Genomic DNA, 27866 nt, shown 5'->3' on the forward strand with positions numbered 1-27866 from the left:
GACTGCCTGTGTGTCTTATCTGCCACTTGTTATCAAGTGCTATTATCTTGTCCTTCTATCTATACAGCGCTCCTTGTCTGTGTGGCAGCGGGGGGGGGGGGGGGGGGGTTTGCCATAGGCGGTGCAAATTTTCAATGCCTTTTACAGTTGTGTACATGTTTTTATTAAAATTTGGATGGGTAGAAGAACCTTTGTTTAGCTGATTTTTAAATATTTATGGTGTCAGCCCAAATGAAGCACGATGAAAAAAATAGGCAGGATTTCAAATTAGAGAAAACTTCAGTTAAATTCCCTTATTTGGCTGCTTTTAACAGTATGTTTAACCTATACAAGTTTAGCTATTTGACTTTAACAAGAGTGAAAATAGCCGCTTTAATCCTGGATTCTGTCCACCAGCCACTCAATGAGAGAGTATTCCAGGAATAAGTATCTGCTCTTGCTTTGATCAATATGCAGTCCCATGGACTTGATCATTTGAACATTTTCCTTAGCTGAGCATGCTTTTATTACTTAAAACTGTGTATTTTTCATTCAGCATATGCAAGTCAAATTCCACTTCTAATTGTCAGCCAAAGCAACTGTAGCTTTAATGGGCTGCACAAAGGTACTTTTTTCAAGTGATCACCAGTGATTGGTCTCATGTGCCAACCTGAGAACCTCACCTCCTCCTAAGATGTGATTCTACTCTGAAAAAGTCTATCTGCCATCTCCTGCTTCTATGACTGTAAACAAGTTCCCTTTTGCCTTGGTTCCCTCACCTATGAAAGAGAGGTATTAAGGCCCATCTCAAATAATAAGGGATTATGTTAAATAATATATGTGAATCTCAGAATGGTGCTTGGCACACGGGAAGGGCTCGATAAATGTTGTAAATACTTGTATTATTACTATGTGCCTTGAGTTCTTAAAGCCTCATTTATGAAACAGGAGACAATGCCTGTGTTGAACTGATATAATGAGAATTACAGATGATGCATATGAAGTGCTTAGCATTGTACTTGACAATGTTGAGTCCCAAATAAGAGACAAATACTTCTGATGTCATGCTATTTCGGCCTTAAACTTCTGGCATTTTAATAGGTCAGGAAAGAGACCTTAAGCTAGTGTTCAGCTGATTATGAGGCACTCTCATTCAGCCTTCGTTTTCAGAAGTGATAGCTGATAGCTTGGGGAGAGGCTTTTCTAACCCAGCATTCACTTATCCTAGTAACTGTGTTGGGACACTTCCACAAGCATTATTCATAGCCTGAGGATCTAAATGCATTGTTTGGAGGATGATAATGCTAGCGGAGATGAAGAAGTATGGTCAGTGATTAAGGAACTGGTCAGATGAGTCTTTGGCAGTGAAAATCTCACAGAAGTGGTGCGAACAGCATGGTCCTTTGTACCTTGGAATGTAGACTTGGTTTGATTTTTCTGTGGTATTCTTTATGAGTTGCTATGGTAACTGTACATTTTTTAAATTCAGGTGAAAATATGAATGCTAGACTTACATGGGCAATATGCATGCTTTTCCTTCAGTATGTTGATCACATTGGAGCAGATGGCAGTCATACAGGGGAAGTTTAGAAACAAAATTAACTTGCACCAGAAAAACCTGAGTCGTATTTTTCACTGAGTCAGCTACAGTATTGTAAAAGGAGCCAGAATTGCAAGTCGTTTAGCCATTCTAATCCTGATTTTCCATTTATAAAATGAGAACTGTAATTCCTTCCTGACATTGTCATAGGAAATTGATTAGGTCATGTAAAATGGCTTGGAAACTTTTGAATGTCCTGCATCTCTAAGGAGACAGTATAACATACTGGTTAGGAGCGTATGCTCTGGAGGCACCTAGGTGGCTCAGTTGGTTAAGTGTCTATGTTCGGCTTAGGTCCTGATCCTGGGGTCCTGGGATCCAGTCCTGTGTCGGGCTCCCCACTCTGGAGGGGTGGAAGGGGATGTCTGCTTTTCCCTTAGTCTCTCCCCCACCCCTTCTCCCTGGTCACGTTTGCTCTCTCAAATGAATAAATAAAAAATCTTAAAAAAAAAAAATAGCATATGCTCTGAAGTTGAAGACTGAGGCTTATTCCATTGTTTCCACTAGTTATTCACTGTGTGACTTTGGCCAAATACTTAATGTTTCCAAGCTTCAGTTTTCTGGAAATGATAATGCCTCATAAAGTTTTTGTGAGAAATAATTGAAATGACGTATTCAAATGCCCACCAGAGCACCCATAAATTGTGAACACTCAGTAAATATTATCATAATGGTGCCTGCTGTTTAGACTCCTCACTCTTTCCTGGACAAGTAAGAGAGCTTTATAAACTTCTTTCGACTGATACTTCAGTAAAACATTATTTGCTACAAAACACAAATCCCATGTAAGATAGCTGAGTCTTGGATGCCTTCCGTAGTACAATTTAAGTGACTTCAGTAACAATAGAAAGCTCTTATTGAGGCAATAGCCTCTCATAGATAATCCCACAATGTGGTCCTCTTTCATCTCATGCCAAATACAATTTTGACAGCTAAGCTCTGACAGAAATTTCATTGTGGGTCAGGGTCCCTTCTTGTGGGTTTTCAGGGTTTTTTTGGCCCGAGGTTTGGGGATAAGCTAGTATCAATGTTGACAGTAACCAGAAGGAGACAGTTGTCTACATAACAAAGCTAATTTCACTCCCAAGTTTTGATTTTCCAAAAGATTATTATGCTTTGGGAAGTTTCTTCTGAGCTTTCCAATTACAATTTTTAAGATTTTTGTCTAAAACAGCCCCATTTTTCTGTTGGTACTTTCTTTATCAAGAAATCAGGCAGATGGGGGCAGCCCGGGTGGCTCAGCGGTTTAGCACCGCCTTTTGCCCAGGGCATGATCCTGGAGACCCGGGATCAAGTCCTGTGTCGGACTCCCTATATGGAGCCTGTTTCTGTCTCTGCCTCTCTCTCTCTCTCTCTCTCTCTCTCTGATAGATAGATAGATAGATAGATAGATAGATAGATAGATAAACAAACTAAGTATTTTGGGATCCCTGGGTGGCTCAGCGGTTTAGCGCCCACCTTTGGCCCAGGGCATGATCCTGGAGTCCCGGGATCGAGTCCCACATCGGGCTCCCTGCAAGGGGCCTGCTTCCCCCCTCTGACTGTGTCTCTGCTTCTGCCTCTCTGTCATGAATAAATAAATAAGATGTTAAAAAAAAAAAAAAAAGAAATCAGGCAGATGGATGATAGTAATGTTGAGTAAACCCTGCAAATTCCCAGCCACAGAGGTTCAGGAGCTCATTAGCCAAATAGCCCAAACCCCTCCAAATACCCATGATCATACATTAGAAAGAACCAAGGTTCCAAGTGACAGAGAAATCCATGCTGTTTATATAGCTAGCATTTCTCTAGGAGAATAAGTTCATTCTCTGTCCTCGTCTGAGCTTTAAGCCCTGGTTGGTTTTCTTTAAACTTCTTTTTAAACTTTTAAACTTTTTTTTAAACTTCTTTTTATTGGGTATTTTAGATATATTAGGCAGCTTGCTAAACACTGTAAACACACTGGCTCATTTAAGCCCAATGACAGCCTTGTGAGGTAGACACTTCTCTCCCCATTTTCACACAAGAAAACTGGGTCTTGGAAAGGTTAAGTAGCCTCCTAGGAACCACACAGATGGAAACCAAGAGGACCAGGATTTGACCCCAGATCTGCTTGATTCCAGAGCTAAAGGCTTAGCAAGCACCATGTGATAACCTACCCAACTTTATCCTCATTGGTGCTTTTCTTTCTGAAAGTAGCATTTTAGATTGGAGAAGGAACTGGCCTGAGAACCAGGTGAGTTTTGTTCTAGAATCTGAGCTGTGTTTTAAGTAGAGCCAACCTTAATGTTATAGAAAGAAAATGAGACCTAGTTTTGTTTTGGGTGTTGGTTTTTGTTTTTGTTTTTTTGTTTGTTTGTTTGTTTTTGTTTTTACTGAGTTTTGTATGACCTTACACTAATCAGTTAACCTTTCTGAGATCCCAGTTTCCTTATCTATAAAATGAGGGAAATAAAGAGATCATTCATGTTTCTTGTCTAAGGTTCCTTATTGAGCGGAGCCATAGTAGTCATGTATCTCATCTCCCACCTGATGCCTTTTCCTGCCACCTCCATATTCTTGCCAAAGAATAGTCCAGCCCCTGTCTGAATATCTAAAGTCAGGGCTAGGTGTATTCCACAGCTGTACATGTTTTGAGCTGGTCTTACTAGGAAATTCCACCTTTAGCCTTGTTTTTCTCTCATCAAATCTCCATGTTATGCTACCAGTCAGTCATTTAATTGATCATTTTTAGAGGGGTAAAAAATGTGGAGGAACAGTATGCATATATTTCTAATACCATACAACGTCCTTCTGATTGAATGTAACTTTTACCTTTAAATAAGTTGTGCCTCTTGTTCTCACTGATCTTTTTCACATGAAGTACACAGCTGTCTTCTGGGCATACTGTGGCTGTGATGGGTATCGACTTCACACTTAGATACTTCTACAAGGTTCTGATGGACTTACTACCAGTTTGTAACCAAGATGGTGGCAACAAAATAAGGTAAGCCCTTCAGGGACATCACTTCCCATCTATCTGCAAAATATAAAGAAAATGATGTCTGATATCTCTAATTGAATGGCAACCACATTGTCATGATCAAGACCAGAAAGTCAATCCATGGCCTGGGTGTTCGATTACAAAGTTTTTGTTCTTTCATTTTTCTAAGATGCATGCCATTTATGATATAGACAAACAGATTTGTCTTTTTTTTTTTTTTTCTTCAGATTTGTCTTATAACAAGGAGAGTAACTGTGGCACAGAATTCTCCTAAAGCTCTTGTTTCTCTCAGAGTCAGTAATTAGAAGTTTCCCAGATCTTGGGTGCTAGGAAGACCAGAAAGGGTACTTTTGATGTTAACTTAGTTAAGCCAAAGTCTGTGGGAATTTCAGACACTTGGACTGTTCCCTTTTACATTTCCCCAGAAAGAGGCTTGCAGAACTAAAAAAGCCTTCACCTCCTAATTTCAAAAGAACGTGTCTGATCAAAGCAAGGGTATTCCCTTGATTTAATGCAGGCCACTTTTAAAAATAGCTTTCTTATTTCACTCTTATGGCCCATGCTTCACATCACTGCTAAATTTCACATTGGCCTGAATAGGGAAATGCAGGATTCATAGCAAACTGTTGGAATGAATGCAGAGTAAAATAGAGCAGCACATAGTCTTGGTTAGAGCAATTCTAGCTTTGCTTTAGTGTTTCCATCAAATAAGTTTTTGTATGTCCCTGAAGATTATATTTTATGTATATTAATCATCAAAGAAGAAATTGTATGGTTTAAAGCTTGTGCCTATAAATACCCAAGGCAACTTCCTTCAGAGTAATCCCTCCTCTGAAGAAAGACTAAACTTGTCATTAATCCTTACAAAAGATTTTTGAGTTCATCTTACTGGGGCTAAGTAGACACATTCTATAAAACTAGGTAGGTGGCCTCAGAGTCAGGTGTAACTTTATTACTATAAACTGTATACTAGGTAATCTATCGCCTCAAGAGTAATGTATCTGTTGGGGTCCCTGGGTGGCTCAGCTGATTGTCTCTGACTCTTGGTCTCAGTTCAAATCTTGATCTAAGGGTCATGAGTTCAAGGCCCATATCTGTCTCCATGCAGGATGTAGATCCCACTTTAAAAAGGGGGGGAGGGGAACGCCTGGGTGGCTCAGTGGTTAAGCGGCTGCCTTGAGCCCAGGGCGTGATCCTGGAGTCCTGGGATCAAGTCCCACATCAGACTTCCTGCATGGAACCTGCTTCTCCCTCTGCCTGTGTCTCTGCCTCTTTCTCTCTCTGTCTCTCATGAATAAATAAATAAAATCTTTTTTTTAAAAATTAAATTAAACTTTAAAAAAAGAATAATGTATCTGCCTGCCTGCCAGCCTTCAGTGAATTTGTTTCAGTGGATATTTACTGAGATAAATGCAATTTGTTTCAGGGTTAGCAAGATAAATGCTCTCTGAAAGTGTAGAAAGACCATGTATATTACTGAGAGATATCACTTGTTTTGGCACAGGTGCTTCATAATGGAGGACAGGGGTTATCTGGTGGCACATCCAACCCTCATTGACCCCAAAGGACATGCACCCGTGGAACAACAGCATATTACCCACAAGGTATTTGTTGCAAAGCCGACGGCTCAGTGCTCCCATGGCCTGTGGTTCATTAACTACATGACTTGTGTTTTCTGTCTGCTTGGCCTTATTAGGAGCCCTTGGTAGCAAATGATATCTTGAACCACCCCAACTTTGTAAAGAAAAACCTGTGCAACAGCTTCAGTGACAGAACAGTTCAAAGATTTTATAAATTCAACACTAGCCTTGTGGTAAGTTGATCCCTTATCATCTCACATCTCATTCCATTGCAGAATATGAAATGGAATAATAGTTAATATCTGAATATGACTCCTGGCTGTTTCATGGCCTAAAATTATAGAATGACAGGACAGGACCGTAGGCCAGCTCCCTAGCTTGACCAGAATGGGGTGTAAAGCCCAAATTGGAAAAGTGAATGTTTTAAGGTTTCACACTTGATGTTTTGTTTTAGTTTTGTTTGTTTAAAGACTCACCCAGTAGAAACCCTTTGAAATGTCTGCTGAGGTCTGTTCCCACACTCTTATGTAAATATGTGTGGCACCATGTGTTCCCTTCTTCCTGTCTTCTAGAGATCATGCAGCCTCCTTAAATTCCTAAGGCCAAATTAGGTCATTTCTTGGTCATCTTACCCAGTTAGATGGGAGCTCTCATGTAGATCATCTAAAAATAAATTCATTTTTTGTAGCTTAGAGTACTCTAAGTATTTGATTTGAGAGAACTGCAAGCTTACCTAGATATTATTAAAGATCTTAAGAATGTTCCTACTAGTTTGTCAATAGTCTTAGCTGGAAAAGAGCTAAAATACATAATGACAGAACCAACGTTCAAAAAGTTGTTCACAAGAAGTAAGCTTTTTATTTAGGACAGGTATTCATATCATTGAATGTATAATTAAAAATTTTAAAGATGTATTGGGTTGACTGAAAATTCTCTCAGAAAAACAATAGCAAAAACAATTGGAATAAAAGAGTTTAAAAAAACAAATAGATGAATAGGATAGTGGGTTCAAAGGAAATCATTATTACTCTGTTTAGACTTCACAGCATTCTAAGGAACACTCTCTTTAAAGAGGACATTGACAAACTTGAATGTAATCAGAAGGAAGCTGCCAAGCAAGATTGTTCTGTGAGAGTCTGATTTACTCTGTATGTTCTACCTTTTATACAGTGATTTCCTGAGTCTTCAACAGACAAAGCCAGGCTACTCTGGGAGAAATTTTTCAGAAACGCAAATTTTAGTGGAATATGAATTAGAATAATTTCTTAACAGCTCAAGGTATTCCAAAATGGAACTGGAACATTTCTGGGTAGTGGAGCTAAAAGGATGATAGGCCTATCTTAATGCTGATATGGTGGGGCGGGCATCTTCCAGGCAGTGGAAAATTCATCTAGACCTCCATCCAGTGCCACATTTCTCAGTTAGGCTTATCCTCATCATGCACATATAAGGGATGACTGGCATGGAAACAAGCATGGGATTACATAGTTGGCCTACTACATTGGACACACGTGCAGAAAAGAATAGCCATATTCAACTTCCCAGAGCTGCTTTTGAATCTTTGGTTTTCTCTATAGTAGACTAATCTGCCATTTCAAGAAGTTGGCTATCACATTTTCTTGCTATAGAATGAAGAAAAGAATGCTTGCTTTAGTTATTTAAATATTATTTATTTTTTAAATATTCTGGAAGGAAATTGGACTCTTAAAAGAGTCTGGGGTTTTTTCATTCTAGAAGAAGAGAGGTTTGTTATCCAAGATGGCTCAGAGGTTGCATGTTTTCTGGTGGATTAGGTTTGCCTTTGAATACATTTTAAACTATTCCTTACCTGAATGCTGTCTTTCATTGTTTTTTGCAGTTATCTTCATGTTATGGTGTAATGTGTTTTAAAAAAAAATTACAAAACAGCTATAAAATTTTTATCTGTATAAGCATAGATATGAGAATAAATAAATATACACAACTGTTAAGTGGGACCTGGGAATTATCTCTGATATTAAGAAAAAAATTCTATTATTCCAGCTTTCAGCAGTAACCATATATTACTTTTGTAGTCAGAAATAAAGTTTTATTGTAAGCTACTTTCAGCAGTTGGTTGAAGAGTCGTTTTCACCACGGTAGGGATGAATCTTCGCATTGTTGTCTGTCACTTCTGACGCCTCCGTTGTCTCTAGGGAGATTTGACGAACCTTGTGCATGGCAGCCACTGTTCTAAGTACAGACTGGCAAGGATCCCAGGAACCAACGCGTTTGTTGGCATTGTCAATGAAACGTGCGACTCTCTTGCCTTTTGTGCTTGTAGCATGGTGGATCGGCTCTGTCTCAACTGTCACCGGTAAAAATGCAATGGGTCCTCTTCTCTGTTTATTCCACTGTTAAATATCTGAACTGATGCCAATCATTTTGACGTGGCATCTGCCATATAAACAGAAGACACAGGGGGGTGCCCTGGAGAAAAAGAAGGTCCTGGTTACGGAAGTATTTCTAGCTGTGCAGTTTACAGTATCCTTGTCCAAAGAGTAATGAATTAAGGCGAATTATATGTTTAAACCGTTGGTCACAGCTTCCTTTTAACTGTCCCTTTTAACTAGCTCACATTTTCTTCTCTTTTCCTTCTTCTGGTACATATACAATACAAAGTTTGTTATTGATCTTCTGCATAGTGATTTTCCTTTTGCCTTTCAGAATGGAACAAAATGAATGTGAATGTCCCTGTGAGTGCCCTCTAGAGGTCAATGAGTGCACTGGGAACCTCACAAATGCAGAGAACCGGTAAGATAGACATTACATCAATATGTGTGTTATATATATATTGTACACACACAGAGAGCCTCCTCTATAGATTTGTTTGGGGTTGTGGTAAGATGATTGATTCTAATGATGTAACTGTTCACTGAGTCAGATTTCAAGCCTTAAAATGAAGTCCTTTTTCAGGTGTACATTTAAATGCTGTGAAACGTTAAAATTATATGTGGTCTGTACGAAAGCTATGAGACTATTACAAGCAATCGCTAAGTGTCTGCCAGGTGTCAGATACTTTATGCACGTTAAATCACTTAGTTTTCAAATTAACTTTGTGATAAATCTTGTAGGTATCTTTCACACACATGCTTACACCTCATATGGTATTTTTTACATTAGTGACAAATCTTAAGACTACAGTTAAATAAGCTGGGGTTAAATCCCTTCTCTAGAACGTAAAGGAAAGAATCTGGGTGTACTGATATGTTTAATCATAGAAACTGATATGTTTAAGCATAGAAAAAAATGTCTAAAAGGGACCCTCATGAAACTATTAATAATGATTACCTTGAATAAAAGAGATTTAGAGTAGCAAGTCAGGGGAGGTAACTTTCACTTCTGATTTTTTTTTAATTTTTTTTTTTTTATTTATTCAAGAGAATACACAGGAGAGAGAGAGGCAGAGACACAGGCAGAGGGAGAAGCAGGCTCCATGCAGGGAACCTGACGCGGGACTCGATCCCCGGTCTCCAGGATCACGCCCTGAGTTGTAGGCGGCGCTAAACCGCTGAGCCACTGAGGCTGCCCTCACTTCTGATCATATACGTTCATGTTTTGTGGGATATTTATGGCTTCCTTTTTTTATATATATATTTTTTTCTATTGTACATAAGGATGAACAAACTAAAGTTCAGAGTGGTTAAGTGATTGGCCCAAGGTTACATCTATTTAAGTGGCCAGGATTTAAACCCAGATCTATCTGACACTATCAAGGGCCAGAGGCCTGATGAGTTTGGAATGTGAGTGGTTATTGGTCCTAACCTCCAGACTTGCTCCTGCATAGAAACCCAAGCTGTGAGGTCCACCAGGAGCCGGTGACATACACAGCTATTGACCCTGGCCTGCAAGATGCCCTTCATCAGTGTGTCAACAGCAGGTGCAGTCAGAGGATGGAAAGTGGGTAAGCATTGCCCGTTGCTTGCGTTTACATCAACATGATCACTGCGGGAGTAGAACCTAGTGAGGAATGGTGACCAGCAGCCTCGTTGAGCTTTTCCAGCTGGTATTTATCATTCTCCTTCTTAATGTTTTTTTAAAGGTGTACCAATTTTTCAGACCCAAAAGTGATTCTTATGAGCCTTTTATCCAGCAGGTTTAATGTTTTCCAGTTTCTACTTGTTGTAGCTAGTTGGCGTTTGTACTATATGTTGGTCATCTCATCTGTGGATGGGAAAGTTTACTCTTGAAATAAAAGGAATGAGAGAGGACATGGCACGAAGAAGCACAAGTGAGGGGGGCAGGAACTCTTAGGGTTCCTGAAGCAGAACCCAACTCTACATGGTGACACACTATAGCTCATCAATTCTGTTTTCTTAGAAAGTAGATCGGCATCATGATAGCTTGGAGAACCAAAAACTACATGTCCCTTCATCCCTCTCCCTTCTCTCTAGGATAGATATTTGGGACTAGCCATCATGCGAATAGTGGCTATCGTGGACTACAGGGGTGAGGGGTGATTGTTTATTGTGACTGCAGATTGCCCCTTGATTATCAACATTCAGTGGGTAGGAGGGCAGCCAGTTCTACTTTTTTTTTTTTTTTTTTTAAGATTTTATTTATTTACTCATGAGAGACACACACAGAGAGAGGCAGAGACACAGGCAGAGGGAGAAGCGGGCTCCATGCAGGGAGCCTGATGTGGGACTCGATTCCGGGACTCCAGGATCACACCCTGGGCTGAAGGCAGCGCTAAACCACTTAGCTACCCAGGGATCTCCCCCAGTTCTACTTTTAATGCATGTTTTAGCAAAGAAATGGTAGAGTATTGGACTGATTAATTTGGGATGTTAGGCAATAACTCAAAATTAGTTATATTTGAGAAACACTGCACACATCCTCTTTGAGTCCTAATATGCTTAACATATTAAAAGTTCTAAGAAATTGGCAGTAAGGAAACTGTTTAATTTATCTAGTATTTCCCCAATCTATTTGCCCATTTTTCCTCCCCCCCCTCTTTTTTTCCCTCTCTTTTAAATGACCCTATACATGGGGTCAGGCCAAAGTCTAACAAACCTTGGGGCCATTTGGTCTTTTAAGATGATTTGAAATAATCCTGCACTAATCTGTGATGTGTGGATTTTTGGTATGATCCACAGAAAGAACAGTTTAATTTCTCTCATTTTCAAGCTGTTGTGAGACATAAAACAGCTATCCCATGGCAGACTATTGGCCGTTCTTCTTTTATAAGGAAAGGGAACTAAAGCTTGAGGACTTACAGGACTAGTAAGTAATGGCACTCTTGAGAGCTGTCTGATACCCAAGTCCATCTGCTCTTCCTTGGCAGGGACTGCTTTGGTGTGCTAGATTGTGAATGGTGCATGGTGGACAGCGATGGAAAGACTCACCTGGACAAATCCTACTGCGCTCCCCAGAAAGAATGCTTCGGAGGAATCGTGGGAGCCAAAAGTCCATATGTGGACGACATGGGAGCAATAGGTATGTTTATTGGGAACACAGAATATTTTGATTTCTCAATCCTTTTTTTTTTTTTTTTATCCTCTCCAGTAGGACAAAACTCTTAAAATGATCCTCAACCCTATTTTCCTGTTTCCTTTGCCAGTAGTTTGTACTTACAAAACCAAGGCACATAATTACCTTCAAAGCTGGCTAGATATTCTGTGCCGAGTAAGCAGCCATTTTTCCTGCCAAATTTTACAAGCCTGGAATTCGTTCCCATAAAGCTTGTTTTGAGAACCATCAGGCCTGATTTCTACATGGCTGAACTGTGGAGTTTGTTTGAATGTGAGTCCCAGCTGTCAGAAGAATGGGGCCAGAGATGGGTGGAGTGACCGCTGCACGTCGGTCTCCTGCTGTAACCTTCCATCACCATGTTTGCAAAGCAGAATTCTTATGGCTACAAATCAGTGCTTAAGGTCTTGGAGTCAACAGAAGCCCAAGCTATCTCATGTGGCCTGGGTTAGCTCAGAGGGGTGGAAAGAGACACTGTAGGGAGGAACATGTCTGGGATCAAGCCTCCAGACCTCAAAGATAACTACCTGCCTACCTCCTTTGAGTCTTTCTCAGTGTCTCTCTGGAGCTAGCACAAGTTCCTAAACCTTACCTGACAGGTGAGATATTTAAACCTTTTCATTTGTTTGTTTTTTAAACATCTCCCCACATTAACCTGTCAGCAGAAGAAAAGCTCCTCCTATGTGAAGCAGGGTCCTGACCTCACATAGAATTCTTGAACCAGGTGAGGACCTAGTTGGAATGACCTTGTTCAAAGACATCACTTTATATACCCCCCTGCAGTCTCCTATGCGACAGTGCAAATAATGTCTTAAAGGGAACCCATTAGCTTTGAAATGGGATCCTTTTTTAAGGGTCATGTGACTGACCCACAGGCATAAAGGGCGCCAGGTACAATAAATATGTGCTCAGAGGCCTAAGGAACGCTCAGCTCTGTACTCCATGACTTCTCTTCCAAGAGGAGCCCACACCCCGAGGAGCCAGGCTCTTAGCCCTGGGCAGCACAAATTTTCGTGATTCTTACCTCCTCACTGTTTTTAGTAGTCCTTGTCTGGTGTGCTCTTACTGTGCTGAGCAACCAACATGTCATTTGAGAACCAGGGACTAAAGGAATTCACTACTCCTATGTTCTGTTGGGTCCTCTCAGCCTTTTTCAGAACTTAAAGCAGGTGCTCTTGTCTCCACCAAACCCCACCCCACTCTATTTCTTCCCATCTCATCTTCATCCCCACTTGCAACCACAGTTGGGAAATCATTACAAGGACATCTGTTTGTTTATTTTAACAAAGGCGATGAGGTGGTCACACTGAACATGATTAAAAGTGCCCCCGTGGGTCCCGTGGCTGGGGGCATCATGGGATGCATCATGGTCCTGGTTCTCGCTGTGTATGCCTACCGCCATCAGATTCATCGCCGGAGTCATCAGCACATGTCTCCTCTTGCTGCCCAAGGTGAGCTCCCAATGAATGAGTCCAAAGCTCCTCCAGGAGGCAGCAGCCTCCCTGGTGTCCTTCCAACACCAGAAGGACAGTAGCCGATTGCATAAGCTGCTAAGCATTTAGGAGAACAGCACTTCATTTTCTGCTTCCAGGGAGTATGATTCGTGAGTCCCCAAAGCCTCCTTTCCTCCTTTAGCCCACGGCTCATTCTCTAGTAGCTAGCTAAACCCTGTGGGCTTCATTTTGATTCCCCATAAAATCCCTAGATGCTCTCTCCTCTTACACAGGGCTAAGCTCCCACCTCCCGCCTCTGGAATAAGCCAGTGAGGGAGTGCTGGGCAGTTGAGTGGGAAGTTTTGTTCTTCCCTCAACTCAGAGGTGGGTTCTCTTTGCTGTCCCAGACAGGTAGAGCAACGATACCCTGAGCCACTATTTGCAAGACCATGAATCTGTTCTGTTGTCGCTAGTATTACATAGTGTGAACAAACACATCCAAAGCAATAATCACATGTCTTAAATGGGATAAGTAATCGAAGTCAGATACAGAATGATTAATCTGCAATCATGGCTTCCATACCAACTGTTTAATGTGATATCTGTGCTCACAAATGAGCACAGATACCACATGTCTATAGACCCCTTCCTTCTTTTTCAGGTACATTAGTAGAGGATTAAAGATCCGTTGACCTCTACATATTCTTTTCTCTCTTTTCTTCAGAAGTTAATTTCAGGTGTCTCTCTTGATTATTCGTGTCTGGCACTCCCTCTTCTGATTCCTGCTCCTTCCTCCTTTAAAAAAAAAAAAATAGATGGGACATCAGCTGATTGTCTTCCAAGTTTAGATTCGTTCATAATAGAATGCTGTCACCCAGGCATCAAACGAGCACTTCTCAGGGTATTAAAGTGGGTGATTTTGTTTGATTAAATAGTCATGTTTCTCTCTTTTTAATGATGGGTAGAAATGTCAGTGCGTATGTCCAACCTGGAAAATGACAGAGATGAAAGGGATGATGACAGCCATGAGGACAGAGGCATCAGTGAGTATTCAAGCTGCCTCGTAGCGGAACGTGCCAGCAGGAGGCTAACCCAGAATAAACGCTCCTTCTTATATCCTTTTGGCTTATGTTAGAATTTAAGAATCTTTGACATGACCAAGGTTTTTCCTCCCCAATTTTCATTAGACTTAAGTGGAGGTGCTTGCTTTGTTTTAAAAAATCTTAAAAGATTTCATGATGTTCCTTTTTTGCATGAAGTGCTTTGACCTAAAATACCTCCCCCTACCTTTTCTTTCTCCTCCTACTTGCTTTCCAGCATAATATTATTTCAGAAAGCCAGAAATCAGGTATACGTTGTTTTAATCCCTCAGGGTATTAAATGTATATAATTTCACGGGGGTGGGGGAAGACTATCAAAAGAGAGTTCCTTTAGTATTGAGATACATACCCTGGCCTTCAACTATATAGAACATATCTTCTTAATGCATGTTGGAGACCTGTAATTAGGGACCTCTCACTGCCACTAATCCTCACAATTAAAAAAAAAAAATTTACTTCTATCTCTTCAAAGACTAGCTCCCCCAAAGTGTGAATGAGCCTGTTCAGAGTAAATGTGCTTGATATAATAAAGATACTGGCATAAGAGTGACTAACTGCCCTTGCTTCCCACAGTCAGCAATACTCGATTTATAGCTGCAGTCATCGAACGACACGCACACAGTCCAGAAAGGAGGCGTCGCTACTGGGGTCGATCGGGAACAGAAAGTGATCATGGTAAGGTCCGGTTCCTTCTGAGGAACCTGGTGGGCTCCTGTGGTCCATTACTCACACCCACACTTCTCTTTCCTCTTCTGTACTCAAATTCATTACTTTGACATAGTTTTCTAAAGGACACATTCCAACATAGCATGTTTATAGGAGCCCAAGGGTCACTTTGATTACGTCTCCGCACTCCCAGATAATTGAGGTGACCTCTGGGCACAGAGATTGCTTTCTAGATGTTCTCCATGTGTAAGGATTCACATTCTCTAAATGGAACCTGCTTTCTCCTCCACTTACCCTTGGGAATTGGCATCCTCATTGCTCCTACTACCCAGTGTGGTTAGTTGACAAATACCAGCATCCTCAAGGGCGCTCTCAGCCCATGTGCACTTGGGCCATGACAAGAGTCTGTGCTTCCCTCTGACATTCTGCACCCTGACCTCCAGCCATGCCTGGAAGGTACAGGGAAGGATTCACCAAGAAGACAACAATTTGCATTGGACCTAAAGGATGATAAAAGCTGGGGGCAAAGGATATTATAGGCAAAGGAACTGGTGTATATAGTTAGTCATGGAGGTTGTATAAGGTGGCTCTAAGATGCTCAGCAAGGATTGGGGCTAGATTGGGAAGACACCAAGGCTGAGGGAGCTGTAGTTCAAGTCCACATGCTATACCAAAAAGATTTGGCCACCACTGAGCTTCTTACCTTGCCAGGGTTTTTATGGCTTAGCATCACAGAGAACTACAGACATGTTGGAGCGGCAGGAGTGTGGGACCTTTCCTGTAATTGTAAGATCTTTTTATTTTTCATACGGTTGTTTAATTTTCCAGAAATATTTATTTTCTTCCAAGAATCAGGTCTTTTTTAAATGTGTAAATAATGGATTTATACCGTTTGACTCTTCTTTCTCCATATCTACCCTGGGGGGAAAAAAGGGATGTCTTCAAGCAGTGTGCTCCCACTCCTGTGCTAACAAATGCAGGAATGGGTATTCATCAAGGCGACCAGTGTTGCCTTTTACATTGACAGCCAGGTATTCAAATTCCCTTTGGAAAACAGGAGAAGCCAAAACTCTGATTATAATTTGGAGGCTCCTAATTTGGGCTTTGAATGACATTGTTCCCACCAACTAAGTAGAAACCTCAGGTTTCTATGGAGAGTCAAAGCACAACTTAAATTTTTCAGTTTCTTTGACTTTCTGCTTTTTTTTTCCCCCTTGTAAAAACCTTTGAACTTGCATAAATTCATTCTGCCAGCCAGTTCTGTGCCTCTTCTCCTTTGAATAATAAAACAGGTTTGAGGCTACTAAAGTTCAACAGAAATAATTTCTTATTCAGCAGAAATACTGAATCTTTTCTCTCTCTCTCCGGATAGAAATTGCTTCAATACGAAATTGAAATTCTGAGTGACGTTTACGATGATCCATTAGCTCTCCCATTGTCTTAGGAAAATGGCATATGAAGCAACAGCTTAGATAAAAGAAATAGTGCAGTGTCAGTATCTGAAAGCTAAGGAATCTAGCTAAGGGCTTGCTTTCTTTCATTTTTCACAATAATTGGATCCCTGTTATCCCCGAGAAATGAAAAATAGTTTCTTGTGCCAACAGAATGCAACACCAGAAGCAATGGAAGGCATTGACACTCCAAATAATTCCAAATGTACCACAAAATCAATAGTGTTTAACTGCATGTTGTCCTATCCCTGAACCTGTACAGTGGGTCACTAAAAGTGCTGGCATCAAGTTCTAATGTCCCTGCGATGCTGAGAATAAGCCATAGGTGCACACTGAAATAAGGAAACTTAATTGAGTGGCTTTGTTAGCACACTTCTTCCTCAGCTCTGTGTTCTTCTCCTTGGTGAACATACTGGGCATCTGCATTTTGCACAGTGGGAGGGACCTAGTGAAGGGGCAGCTTCATTTCTGTGAGGCAGACTTGGGTGGAAGAGCTTATAAAATAGGGTCAACCCTCACTTGGAACCCACCTCTCCCCTTTGCAGATTATGAGGTCTTAGGCTCCTTTGGACGTTGGTGTCCTAATAATTAAAATGGGAATAGAAATTTCTCCCTGGTACAGTTGTAAGCATTAAATGCAATAACATAGGGCAGGCATGTTGAGCTCAGGGTTGACCTCCCCCACCTCCATACCCACTCTGCCCTCAAGGAATTTACAATCTAACAGGAAACTGTAAATGAATGCATGTATTCATGAGACTGATAAAAGGCTGAATATGACAGCTTCCTTAAAGGACCAGAACAAAGAAGATAGGGAGATAATTCACTTTTATCTGCACCTAAATCCAAGAAGTTCCCTGGGGGGAAGGTGAAGGTGGCATTGGTGCTGGCCCTTGAACTGGTAAAATTGTAGGGCCCCAGTTCTTTGCAAACCCAGTGAGCGTATTTCCACGTGAGTCATTGGGTCTGATACACAAAAGGAAACTCGAAAGAATAAAGTACATAGATGTATAAGTACTGAACATACTAGACTTTCATGATAGGGTTCAGAATTGTGATATTCCTAGAATTAAAACTGAATGTTCCCAAGCCAAACTTGGAGACTTCAAGCTGTGTTTTTATTTAGATATATGGTTGACCCTTGAACATTGTGGGCATAAGGGGCACTGACCTCCCTACTTCAAACCCTCACAGTCAAAAATCCATGTATGACTTGTGACTCCCCAAAAACTTAGCTATTGATAGTCTGCTCTTGACTGGAAGCCTTACCAATAACATAAAACAGTGGATCAACATACATTTTGTATTTTACATGTATTATATACTGTATTCTTACATAAAGTAAGCTCAAGAAAAGAAAATCACAAGACAGGGACGCCTGGGTGGCTCGGCAGTTGAGCGTCTGCCTTCAGCTCAGGGCACGATCCCAGAGTTCTGGGATCGAGTGCCACACTGGGCTTCCTACATGGAGCCTGCTTCTCCCTCTGCCTGTGTCTCTGCCTCTCTCTGTGTCTCTCATGAATAAATAAATAAATAAAATCTTTAAAAAAAAATAAAATCATAAGAGAAAAATGCATTTACAGTACTGTCCTATATTTATGGAAGACCAGCCTACACGTGGACCCATGTAGCTCAAACTCCTGTTCAAGAATCAGTGGTATTTCATGTGGCCAAGAGAGTTTTGTATTTCAAAGGAATCTTAAGTTTTCTATCTTAAAAAAACTACTCAAAAATGGTCTTTGAAAGATAGAATTGTTTTTGTCAATATTCTAAGACCACTTAGAATAATTGTTTTTAGCACTCGACTATTTAGTGTTATGCTCACAAGCAGTGGTTAAAAACAATTCCTACCTACTGATGTTTTTAATTCTGTATATGCTCTATCCATTATCTCTTCTGAAAATACCGTATTCTAATTCACAGCTGGCTTATTTTTAATTCAAAAACCGCCAATGTATATTTGTCCTTGTGAATTCATGTGTTGGTTACAGTCTTGTTAGAAACTTTATGCAAGTATATATTAAGCAACATTTTTTTCTTTGCAAAGGGGAAATTTCCTCCTAGTGACTCAAATTCCAAAAAGCTTAAAAGGCAAATGCTGAGCCTTGATAACATGGTCAAAAGCTACCCAGTGCACCCCGAGACCATTTTCTAGAGGTGCACAGATATCCTCCTGCAGTTACTGTCTGTGGCCACAAGGTGGGGAGTGAGTCCTCAGAGGGACCTTCCGTCCCCTACCCATCAAGAGAGCTTTCTCAGGAACCATCAGCTAAGTATGTAAGCAGAATATGGAAGAGCAGCAGCCTCATCTTGACTCTTCTATTCTGTCCTGAAGCCTCCTTTTTGCCTGTGGTCATCTTTGCAAAGACTTGACTGTGTGCACATTTGAATAGTAAAGAAATTTGTCCTTTGAAAGCCTTTGCGGATATCCTCTGTGTTTTAAATGGTGCTTCCCCCTCCGTGAATCAGACTGAGTCCGTCTTATTCATCACTGTTCCCAGCATTCAGCAGAATTGCCTGGTGCTAAGTAAACACTACATTTGTTAAGTGAGCGCATGTGTTTGGCTTTTTCCTCCTCCTCCACAGCTTGCTATCCCTCCCTCCAGACTGTCATTAATTATTGAGCTAAGAGGAAGCCTGAGGAAGTTACAGAGGGGTTGGGTGCTGCGGAAATGAAACAGAATGTCCTCAGAGCAAGTGGTTCACTTTGGAAGAGGCTCTGCTGGGGGTTCCCATCAGAAAGCAAGGGCAGGAGAAATGGGGGGTCCCTGAGCTGCATTGGGAACGCTACCATCAAAACCACCCTGAGCCTATGGCCAGCCAGGTTCAGAGCATCCCTGGAATCTTGAATTGGAACACCTGGGCAGGGCCCAGTGAGTCCTGGAATGTCTTCATTAGTAGGTGAGACCGTTGAATGTCACACCAGGTAAAAACCACAGATAACTAAAAAAGCAAATGCCATTGCTTCGGGAGCATAGTAATGTGATTTTGAAAAATGAGGTGCCTGCTTTGTGGGAGGCATTGTGTTGAATGTTAGGAGTACAGAAACAATTCGCTGACAGACAAGACAGCCCTGAAGTTTATTATATAGTAGAAATGTAAGATAGAGGGCAGCCTGGGTGGCTCAGTGGTTCAGCACCGCCTTCAGCCCAGGGCCTGATCCTGGAGACCCGTGATCGAGTCCCACGTCAGGCTCCCTGCATGGAGCCTGCTTCTCCCTCTGCCTGTGTCTCTGCCTCTCTTTCTTTCTCTGTGTGTGTGTCTCTCATGAATAAATAAATAAAATCTTAAAAAAAAAAAAGAAGTAAGCTAGAGATGTGCACTGAATGCTATTTAAACTCACAGAAGGGGCATCCAACCCCATGTGTGCTGAGGGCTGGGCTTTGGGCTGCTTCCCAGAGAAGACCTTTAAAAATTGAAGCATGAAGCACAATAGCCAGATGAAGGAGGGTGGGAGGGTGAGCCAGGCAGAGGGCCTGTCACGAATGTGCAAATTAGTTAACAGTTACCGTGGGTGCTTGTAAATGAGAGATGGGAAGCCATTCAGAACAGATCTGGAGGCAAGGTAAAGACGGCCTGGTGCTACAGGTAGGCCAACAATAATCAACCGAGACACTGAGATTTTGCTAAAAGTGTATTTTCCACTCAAGCCCCCTGCATGTGAAGCACGTGGTAGCGCAAGCACACAGAGAGCACTTCGTAGCTGGAGATTCAGAGCTGCCACCCGGTCTCACATTCCAGACCAAGCACTGCCAAAGCTGAGAAACTCACTCTGACTCCTGATCCCTTATTCTTGAGGAGAGGCATCATTTCCCTAGCCCCTGAACCTAGAAACCTCAGCCTTATCCAAGGATGTCAACCCTCCTGGCATCTTCACCAGGCAAGTCCATTTGGCCACCCAGTTCAGCCTGCTGTGCACTCGAATGGTCTCTTGAAGCCAGCCACTTGCTCTACTGTCACACTGCTACCGTCCCTTCAGGTCTTCTCTTCCCTGGGGCCGGCACTCCAGCCTCCTGTCCTCTTAGCTGATCCCTCCTTCCTTCTGTCCAGCCTCCTCTTTGGCACGAGGGATCTTCAAGCACATGTGATGTCCTGGCCACCCTGCTTTACCCCCTTGCCTGTTAACCTAAATCCCAACTCCCAGCTCCACCAGCCACCTTGACCTGGTCTGAGCCTATGTGTCGGGCAGTGTCTCCTGCATCTTTCTCCCCCATACCAAGCTTTTTATCATCCCCTCAAGCCCACTAGAGATTTTCAGGCTACCGTGTCCTTGTGTTTGCTTATCTCCTGGCCTGCAGTACCTTTCTATCCCTCTCTTTACCTAACGAACACCTTCTCTCCCCCGAGGGCTACCTTAAGTGTCCTTCTCAGGTATAAGCCAAGTTAACCAGCTTTGGTATTCCTTTCGGTAGGCCTCTGTTTTAACACCTGTTTTCGTGCCCTTCTTGACCGTGGGCTTCTCAGGAGCTGGGGCCTCACCGTTACCCCTTTTTGTGTTGAGCCCCCCACCTGGCACCAAGAAGGCTCTCTGACGGTAGACCTATTCGTCAGTGAACTCCCCCTCTTCTGCCCTGACTTCTCATGATCAACACTCCTGCATTTCTTGCTAGACATCTCCACAGACTCTCAAATCAAGATGTCTAAAGCAAAAATCATTTTTGTCCCTGAGACCTGGGATCTCCGAGTCTTACAATCCTGACTCAAAGTCGCTGTGCCCTTTACTCCTCAAGCACCGCCCCCACCACCACATCCCCCTCACTTGTAATAGCTAACCAGCTTCTCTTACTTCTGCTCCTGAGATACTCTTAAATCTGTCCAATTCCATACTTCGTTTTCTTAGTCTCCCATCTGTTGGAATAACCTCCTAACGGTCCCCCCTCTCTCCTTTTTATCTTCTAAGCTGCCACCAGAACTCTCTTTGAAACACAGAAATTCATCTATTTTTTTCAGCCTGCTCCAAATGTTCTGTTGTTTCTCCATTTTCTCTGCTTTGGCATGGCCTTTATAATCTGACCAGAACTCACCTTTCCACCTCCTGCCATGTCCTCCAGCTACCCACAAGCACTACCTTCTCGCCACGTGATATGGGAATGGCCTTGGCACTTCATAGCTCCATGGCTATGCTCCTCTGTCCCCTGGCTCATATCCACCTACCAAACTCCTGCACATCCTTTAAAGCCCAACTAAAATATGAATTTTTCTGTGAAGCTTTTTCTTTCTTCCAGCCAGAATCGGCCATTCCATGTTCTAGGTTTCAGTTATACCTCAACTATAGCACTTAACCATCGTCTGCATTAGAATAAACCTAGCTTCACGAGTACGTGTCTCCTGTTTGGTTGTGAAATCCTCAAGGAAAAGAGACCTCTCTTATTCGTGTTTCATTGTCTCCCTCTCTGGCCCCATAATGGTCCTCTATAAATGAATAATTGAATGGCTCTATGCTTGTATTGGCTTTATTTCTCAAGCGCTAGCTTTTAAAAGCTGCTTCTGCTGGGACCAGTTTTCACCATGGTGTCTCCGGCAATGCCAGACACCGTACCTAGCACATAATAGGGGCACAGTAAATACTCGTTGAGTTGGACTGACATCAATAATTCTGTCATTTGAGAAATGTTTCATTGAGGACGGAGAATTGCCTTTCGCATTTTTGCACAGAGCATACATTTTCAACTACAAACTATTCTTGCTTGGCTGTATGCAAGCACATCAATTTTGCAGCCACAAATGTGACTAGCGCTACCCATGGGTAAGTGCTGATTGATGCTAACCGTAGATGCAGTGGAAATATTAATGAGCTGTCACTTCTCAAAATTTTTAAAGGGGATTTTTGCAATATTTAAAAACATGCCAGGGTTCTTGGAATGGAATCCTTTGATCAGCAAGGGCATTTTCTTTTGAAACATGTATTACTTAGAACACCGAAAGAAATTAATCTTTAAATACGGTGAGCCAGCTTACACAGAGAATAGTTGATTCCGTTGCTGGTTGCTATGGGTATATGTGGAGTTAGTATTTCATTGGGTGGGACTTTGGGCAAGTTCATTAACCTCTCTGATCGTCATCTCCCTCCCTTGTAAGATGGATGTTAAGCTACATACCTGGCTGGTGTGTGGGAACCCCAAGATGCTGGTGCCTGCTGTGGAGCAGGTGTGCAGATGATGGCGGCAGTTGTTTTTGTTCTCATTGTGTTGTGACATCACATTCAGGCCTATTGGAGCCCCAATTTCCCTCCACCTAGGCCCCACCAATTCAATCTGAGCCCCATTATGACTTTTTTTTTTTTTTTGAGGCTGCCTTTTTTTTTTATCTTTTCCTTTATTTTAAATAAAATTTATCTCCGGGAAAAGTGTAGAAAGAGAGCTTCCAAATGTCAATGGTAGTCCTCTGTGGATTAGAGGGGATGTGTGGTGATGTTAGTTGCTGTTTTGTTGATTTGGGGATTTGCTTGTGCATTTTTTTTTCTTATCTGTGCTTTCTCAGGTATCTAAGATGATTATATATTATGTGATTGTGAAAAAAGAATGGCTAATAAAAGATCTCCTTAAAAATAAAGCACTTTGGGCAGCCCTGGTGGCTCAGCGGTTTAGTGCCGCCTTCAGCCCAGGACATGATCCTGGAGACCCAGGATCGAGTCCCACTTTGGGCTCCCTGCATGGAGCCTGCTTCTCCCTCTGCCTGTGTCTCTGCCTCTCTCTCTCACTCTCTGTGTCTCTAATAAATAAATAAAATAAAAAAAAAAATAAGGCGCTTTAATGTCTGCAAATGTTTGCACCCATGTAACACAAAGATAGGAACATCTCCCAGTGCCCTAGAAATCTTAAGTGAAGTTTCCCTGCATCTGGAAGCTCTCAGCTGCCTGTTCTGTTCCTTTTCTAGGTTACAGTACCATGAGCCCGCAGGAAGATAGTGAGAACCCTCCGTGCAACAATGACCCCTTGTCGGCGGGGGTCGACGTGGGAAACCACGATGAGGACTTGGATCTGGACACCCCGCCCCAGACTGCTGCCCTCCTAAGTCACAAGTTCCACCACTACCGCCCCCACCACCCCACGCTGCATCACAGCCACCACTTACAGGCGGCCGTGACAGTACACACTGTCGACGCAGAATGCTAACACTCCTCACCTCCATGAGAAGACGGGATCTGGGAGCTACAGAATGTTCTGGAGGGAGAAAGAGCCAGCATCAGATACTCCACAGCGAGAGACCCCTTGTGTTTGTGTTTCGTCCAGAGTGCTTTAACTCATTTCCTGCCTGTTCATGTGTTTCAAAAGGAGAAACAACCACAAAATCACGCTTGTGCAAATGCAGGGCTGGCTCTGAGACGGAGGGGAAGGAAGCCTGATTAATGAACCTGCCATCGTACTAATGGAATGGAACAGAAGGCAGACCTCCAAACACAGAGACGGAACCTATAAATGAAACATTGGGAACCTTCATTAAGCTGAGCCAGAGGAATGTTCTGAGGAGCCAGAAACATTCGGCTCTCCTTAACTGGAAGAGCGAGAAATGTGCCCTGCCGGAGACTGGGAATGGGGCACATCCAGAGAGAAATGTGCGCTTGGAAGATGACGCTTTGTTTCTTAGCGGTACCTAGATGCCGCGGTTGCTCTATGGAACTCCTGTTGAGCTCTAAATGATGCATCTCAACATTTCTAAGTAAAGGATTATTTTTCTACTATTTATTGAACTTTCAAACATTCTCAAACTTTGGGGGAAAGAAAAAGAAACACATGAGAAATTTTCAGCGGTTATCCCTAGCTGTTTTGTGTGTGATGAAGTGGTTCTTTGACTAAGGAGTTCTGTTATTTAAGTGACACCATCCCACTGCCCCACTCCACAAAATGGGAAAATGAAGAAATCTTTCTCTCTGACTTGTTTACATACATTTTCTTTAGAACACCGTTTCACGGAAGCACATCTTTATTTGTGTAGTGCAGTATTCTTTCTCTGCATTTGACAGAGGTAGAGAGGACAAAGGAATCCAAAATGTTTTTAAAGAAATTTTGTTTCTCTTTAACTCAGTTCCATTCCCCGTACAATGCTTTTCTTAGATTTCTACAAAACCTAATATTACAACCCCAGCCTTTCAGCTAAGGGAGGGATGGATTTCTTCTCCTTGTGTTAGAGACTATATATAAATTTTTAAATGTCCCATTTTGATTGTGAGAATATTGAGTACATACAGGAAAAAAAAAAGATTTTAAAATTCAAAATTGATTCTTAAAGGTTTCTTTTGACGTCCTGGTTCAAAGCTGCTGCCAGTTATCCAAGAAGTTAACCACCAAACCACTTTGTGATGTAGACAGAGATTAATTCAATCTGGCTAATATAACATGGGACATTGTAATTTTAAAGTAGTGTTCTAATTACAGTGATGTATTTTAGATTCACATTTTGTGATTCAAATATGTTATAAAGACATTCTTGCACCGTGTGTGTGGTAAATCTCCGTTTATACGTAGTTGGAAAAAAATTCACTGAATAATGTTTTAATGATAGGGTATTACGATATAATGTAAAAAACAATTGGTTCTTCAACAGTACAGAAAGTAAACTATATGCGTGCTATCAGGAAACCCCTTCATACTGTGTATAAATTTGCAGTCTAGTGAAATAAACTGTATGAATGGACAGTTTTAGTGTTTATAGCGATTTGTTAATGTACCACTTCTTGTGCCTCAAGGCCAATTACATTCACTTTGTAAGCTAGCAGATCAGTCCCCAAACTGAAAGTAGGCCTCCTCTCGATGCTGCTATTAACTTCGGGGGTTTCTGGACATCTTGATAAGCAAAAAATTTAAGAATACAGTGGGTGCAACTAAGAGCAAGTATTAAAAAATGTGGAATATGGCACCCCCGTCCTTGCTGAGCATCTTACATTCATGTCAATAATAAAGAAATGGTTGCTCTCAATTTGCTGGAGAGAACAGGTGACTTTCCTGTCTTTCCAGAAAATTAAACCTCTCCCTGGGATACCCATTTATTTCTTGAAGTTGAGAACACTTGTGTGATGACACTAGCTTCTTGATAGGGGGGGAACGTGGGGTTTTTCAAGAAAAGAACCACAAAACTCAGAGCTTAATAAAATATGTTGGAGCCTACTCAAATGTGAGAACAGAAATGCATTTTGTGTCTTTTGAGATAAATATCTCCCCTGTCCTGAACTTCAGTAGAAAGTAGGTGAATGCTTCTACCTGAAAAGAAAACAGAACTGTGTTTTCCAGCCTCTCACCCAGACTTGGGAGATTTTGCCTTTCTAAATTCCCTTTTGTCTTCTCCCCCAAGTGTTGCATACGGTGCTGTTTCAACATATGCTGTTCCTGTTCTTGTGTTCAAAGAACAGTTATATTTTTGGAAACTTTATATCACAGTGACCTATATTGGTGGCTCTTGCCCCTCAGATAACATTGCATGGTAAACGCGAGCCTTCCCTGAAATCCTGGGGAGGGAGGTCCTAGCAATGCCTTCTCGTTCACTCTTCATGCCTATAACCAGCGTGCACATCAGCGTAGACAGGTTTCGACAGCTAAAGGTGCCCCGGGTCACTTGATACAGCCAGAAAAGGGAAATTCCTGTTTGTGGCCCAAACAAAACAGGGTTCAGACCCATCTAGCTCTCAAGTATGTGTTCATCTGTTTTCTTGACACATTCTTTTTAGACAGTTTGGAAAGTGTGGGTTTTTTTTTTTTTTTCTCTGCCTTCTGATTTAGTTTGAATACTCAACTAAGCCTTATTAATATTTTCATTTGAAAAATGTCAAATTTACTCAGATTTATTTTGCATGTTGGTGACTGATATGTGGAAAGAAATCCCAGAAGATCACTTAAGCTCATTTCCCTGTGGTGATGGGCTGCTCTAATGATTACTCTTTCAAAAAGAGGTTGGGGGGGGGGGGAGAAAAAACACATCTGGTAGAGTAATATAATCAAAATGTATCAACCCAGTCTCATCCGTGTCATCTTTGGTCTATTTCTGAAGAGGAACAGTGATTTTCCTGGCTGAAATACAATGCCATTTTCAGATTTTTTTTCTGACTTTTCAGTAAAGAATATTAAGTTGAAAGATCTATTTCTACAGCTGTTAGAAGATGGTCTGTTTAATAGCTAAAGTGTGTGTACCAATAGATAGAGCTATATATGCATCTGAAACTTTTAAGTCTTCTTCCAACCTCCCTCATTGTCCTAAACTGCTAATTAGGGCCTCTCACACCCACCCCACCTTATTTCAGTGTTTCCTAACCTTTTTAAAAATTCATTATTGCCACCATCGTCAGGAGAAAATTTTGATTTAAATTCACCCTTACAAGAAGTTAAATAGTAGCAGAGAAGATTTTGTTGCATGGCATGGAGCTTGGGAGGCTTACAAAACCATGGTAATTATTTGATTTCTTCCCCCAAGAACCTATTTCTTGATGTGATCTATATCTTTGTTCATGCTGTGTGTGTTTACTTTTTCCCCAGCTTTATTGAGGTTTAACTGACATGAAAAGATATTGGGGCTCCTGTGGCACCATGGTGGCTCAGTGGTTGAGGGTCTGCCTTTGGCTCAGGTCGTGATCCTGGGTCTGCAGGCTAGTCCCACAACAGGCTCCCTGCGGGAAGCCTGCTTCTCCCTCTGCCTGTGTCTCTGTCTCTCTCTGTGTCTCTCATGAATAAATAAAATCTTAAAAAAAAAAAAAGATATTGGGACTCGTGGGTGTTTCAGTCGGTTATACATCCAACTCTTGGTTTCTGCTCAGGTCTTGATCTCAGGGTCATGAGATTAAGCCCTGCATCAGGCTCCACACTCAGCATGTAGTCTGCTTGAGATTCTTTCCCCCTCCTTTTCCCTCCCCTCTACCACTGCTTGTTCTCTCTCTCTCTCTCTCCCCCCCCCCATCTTTAAAATTATAAGGTATCTAAAATTGGGCAGCCCGGGTGGCCCAGCGGTTTAGCGCCATCTTCAGCCCAGTGCCTGATCGTGGAGACCCAGGATCGAGTCCCACATCAGGCTCCCTGCATGGAGCCTGCTTCTCCCTGCCTGTCTTTCTCTCTCTCTCTCTCTCTCTCTCTCTCTCTCTCTCCCCCCTCCCTCCCTCTGTGTCTCATGAATAAATAAATCTTTAAAATATGTATTTAAAGATACATTTAAAAATATGTATCTAAAATCTACATCATAGTGATTTGATATATGTATTCATTGTGAAAAGATTTTCCCCATTAACACTTTCTTCATTGAATTTTTGGTGAGAACATTGACATTCTCTTCTCTACTCTTAGCAAATTTCAGTTATTACAGTACAGTGTTGTCAACTCTAGTGACAATGTTTTACATTAGTTCCTCAGACCTTATTCATCTTAGAGTGAAACTGTGCCCCCTTACCAACTCCCCTATTTCTCCCACCCCTGTAGCCCCTGGCAACCACTTTTCTACTCTGCTTCTGGGAAGTGTGACTTTTTTTTTTTTAATATTCTACATATAAGTGATACCATGCGGTGTTTATATTTCTTTGACTTATTTCACTTAGCATGATGTCCTTAGGGTCCCTCCATGTCAGAAATGGTTGGATCTCCTTTTAAGGACTGAATGTTTATGTTTTTTGACCTACTTTATGTTCTTTTCT

General features: G+C 41.8%; 1 protein-coding gene across 1 annotated transcript in view; it reads left to right on the forward strand.

Annotated features, from left to right (window-relative positions):
• CACHD1 (cache domain containing 1) overlaps positions 1 to 24897 on the forward strand; it is a 200317-nt gene extending 175420 nt beyond the window's left edge. The window contains exons 17-27 of the mRNA XM_072820615.1: positions 4422 to 4544; positions 6046 to 6145; positions 6238 to 6354; positions 8296 to 8456; positions 8807 to 8893; positions 9927 to 10043; positions 11427 to 11578; positions 12901 to 13062; positions 14010 to 14087; positions 14718 to 14819; positions 23138 to 24897. Coding sequence (XP_072676716.1) covers positions 4422 to 4544; positions 6046 to 6145; positions 6238 to 6354; positions 8296 to 8456; positions 8807 to 8893; positions 9927 to 10043; positions 11427 to 11578; positions 12901 to 13062; positions 14010 to 14087; positions 14718 to 14819; positions 23138 to 23376 — 1438 coding nt within the window. The 3' untranslated portion in view covers positions 23377 to 24897. The remainder of the gene's footprint in view (positions 1 to 4421; positions 4545 to 6045; positions 6146 to 6237; positions 6355 to 8295; positions 8457 to 8806; positions 8894 to 9926; positions 10044 to 11426; positions 11579 to 12900; positions 13063 to 14009; positions 14088 to 14717; positions 14820 to 23137) is intronic.
• The last annotated feature ends 2969 nt before the right edge of the window (positions 24898 to 27866 follow it).

The sequence above is a fragment of the Canis lupus genome, chromosome 3 (genome assembly GCF_048164855.1).
Source record: "Canis lupus baileyi chromosome 3, mCanLup2.hap1, whole genome shotgun sequence".
NCBI lineage: Eukaryota > Metazoa > Chordata > Mammalia > Carnivora > Canidae > Canis > Canis lupus.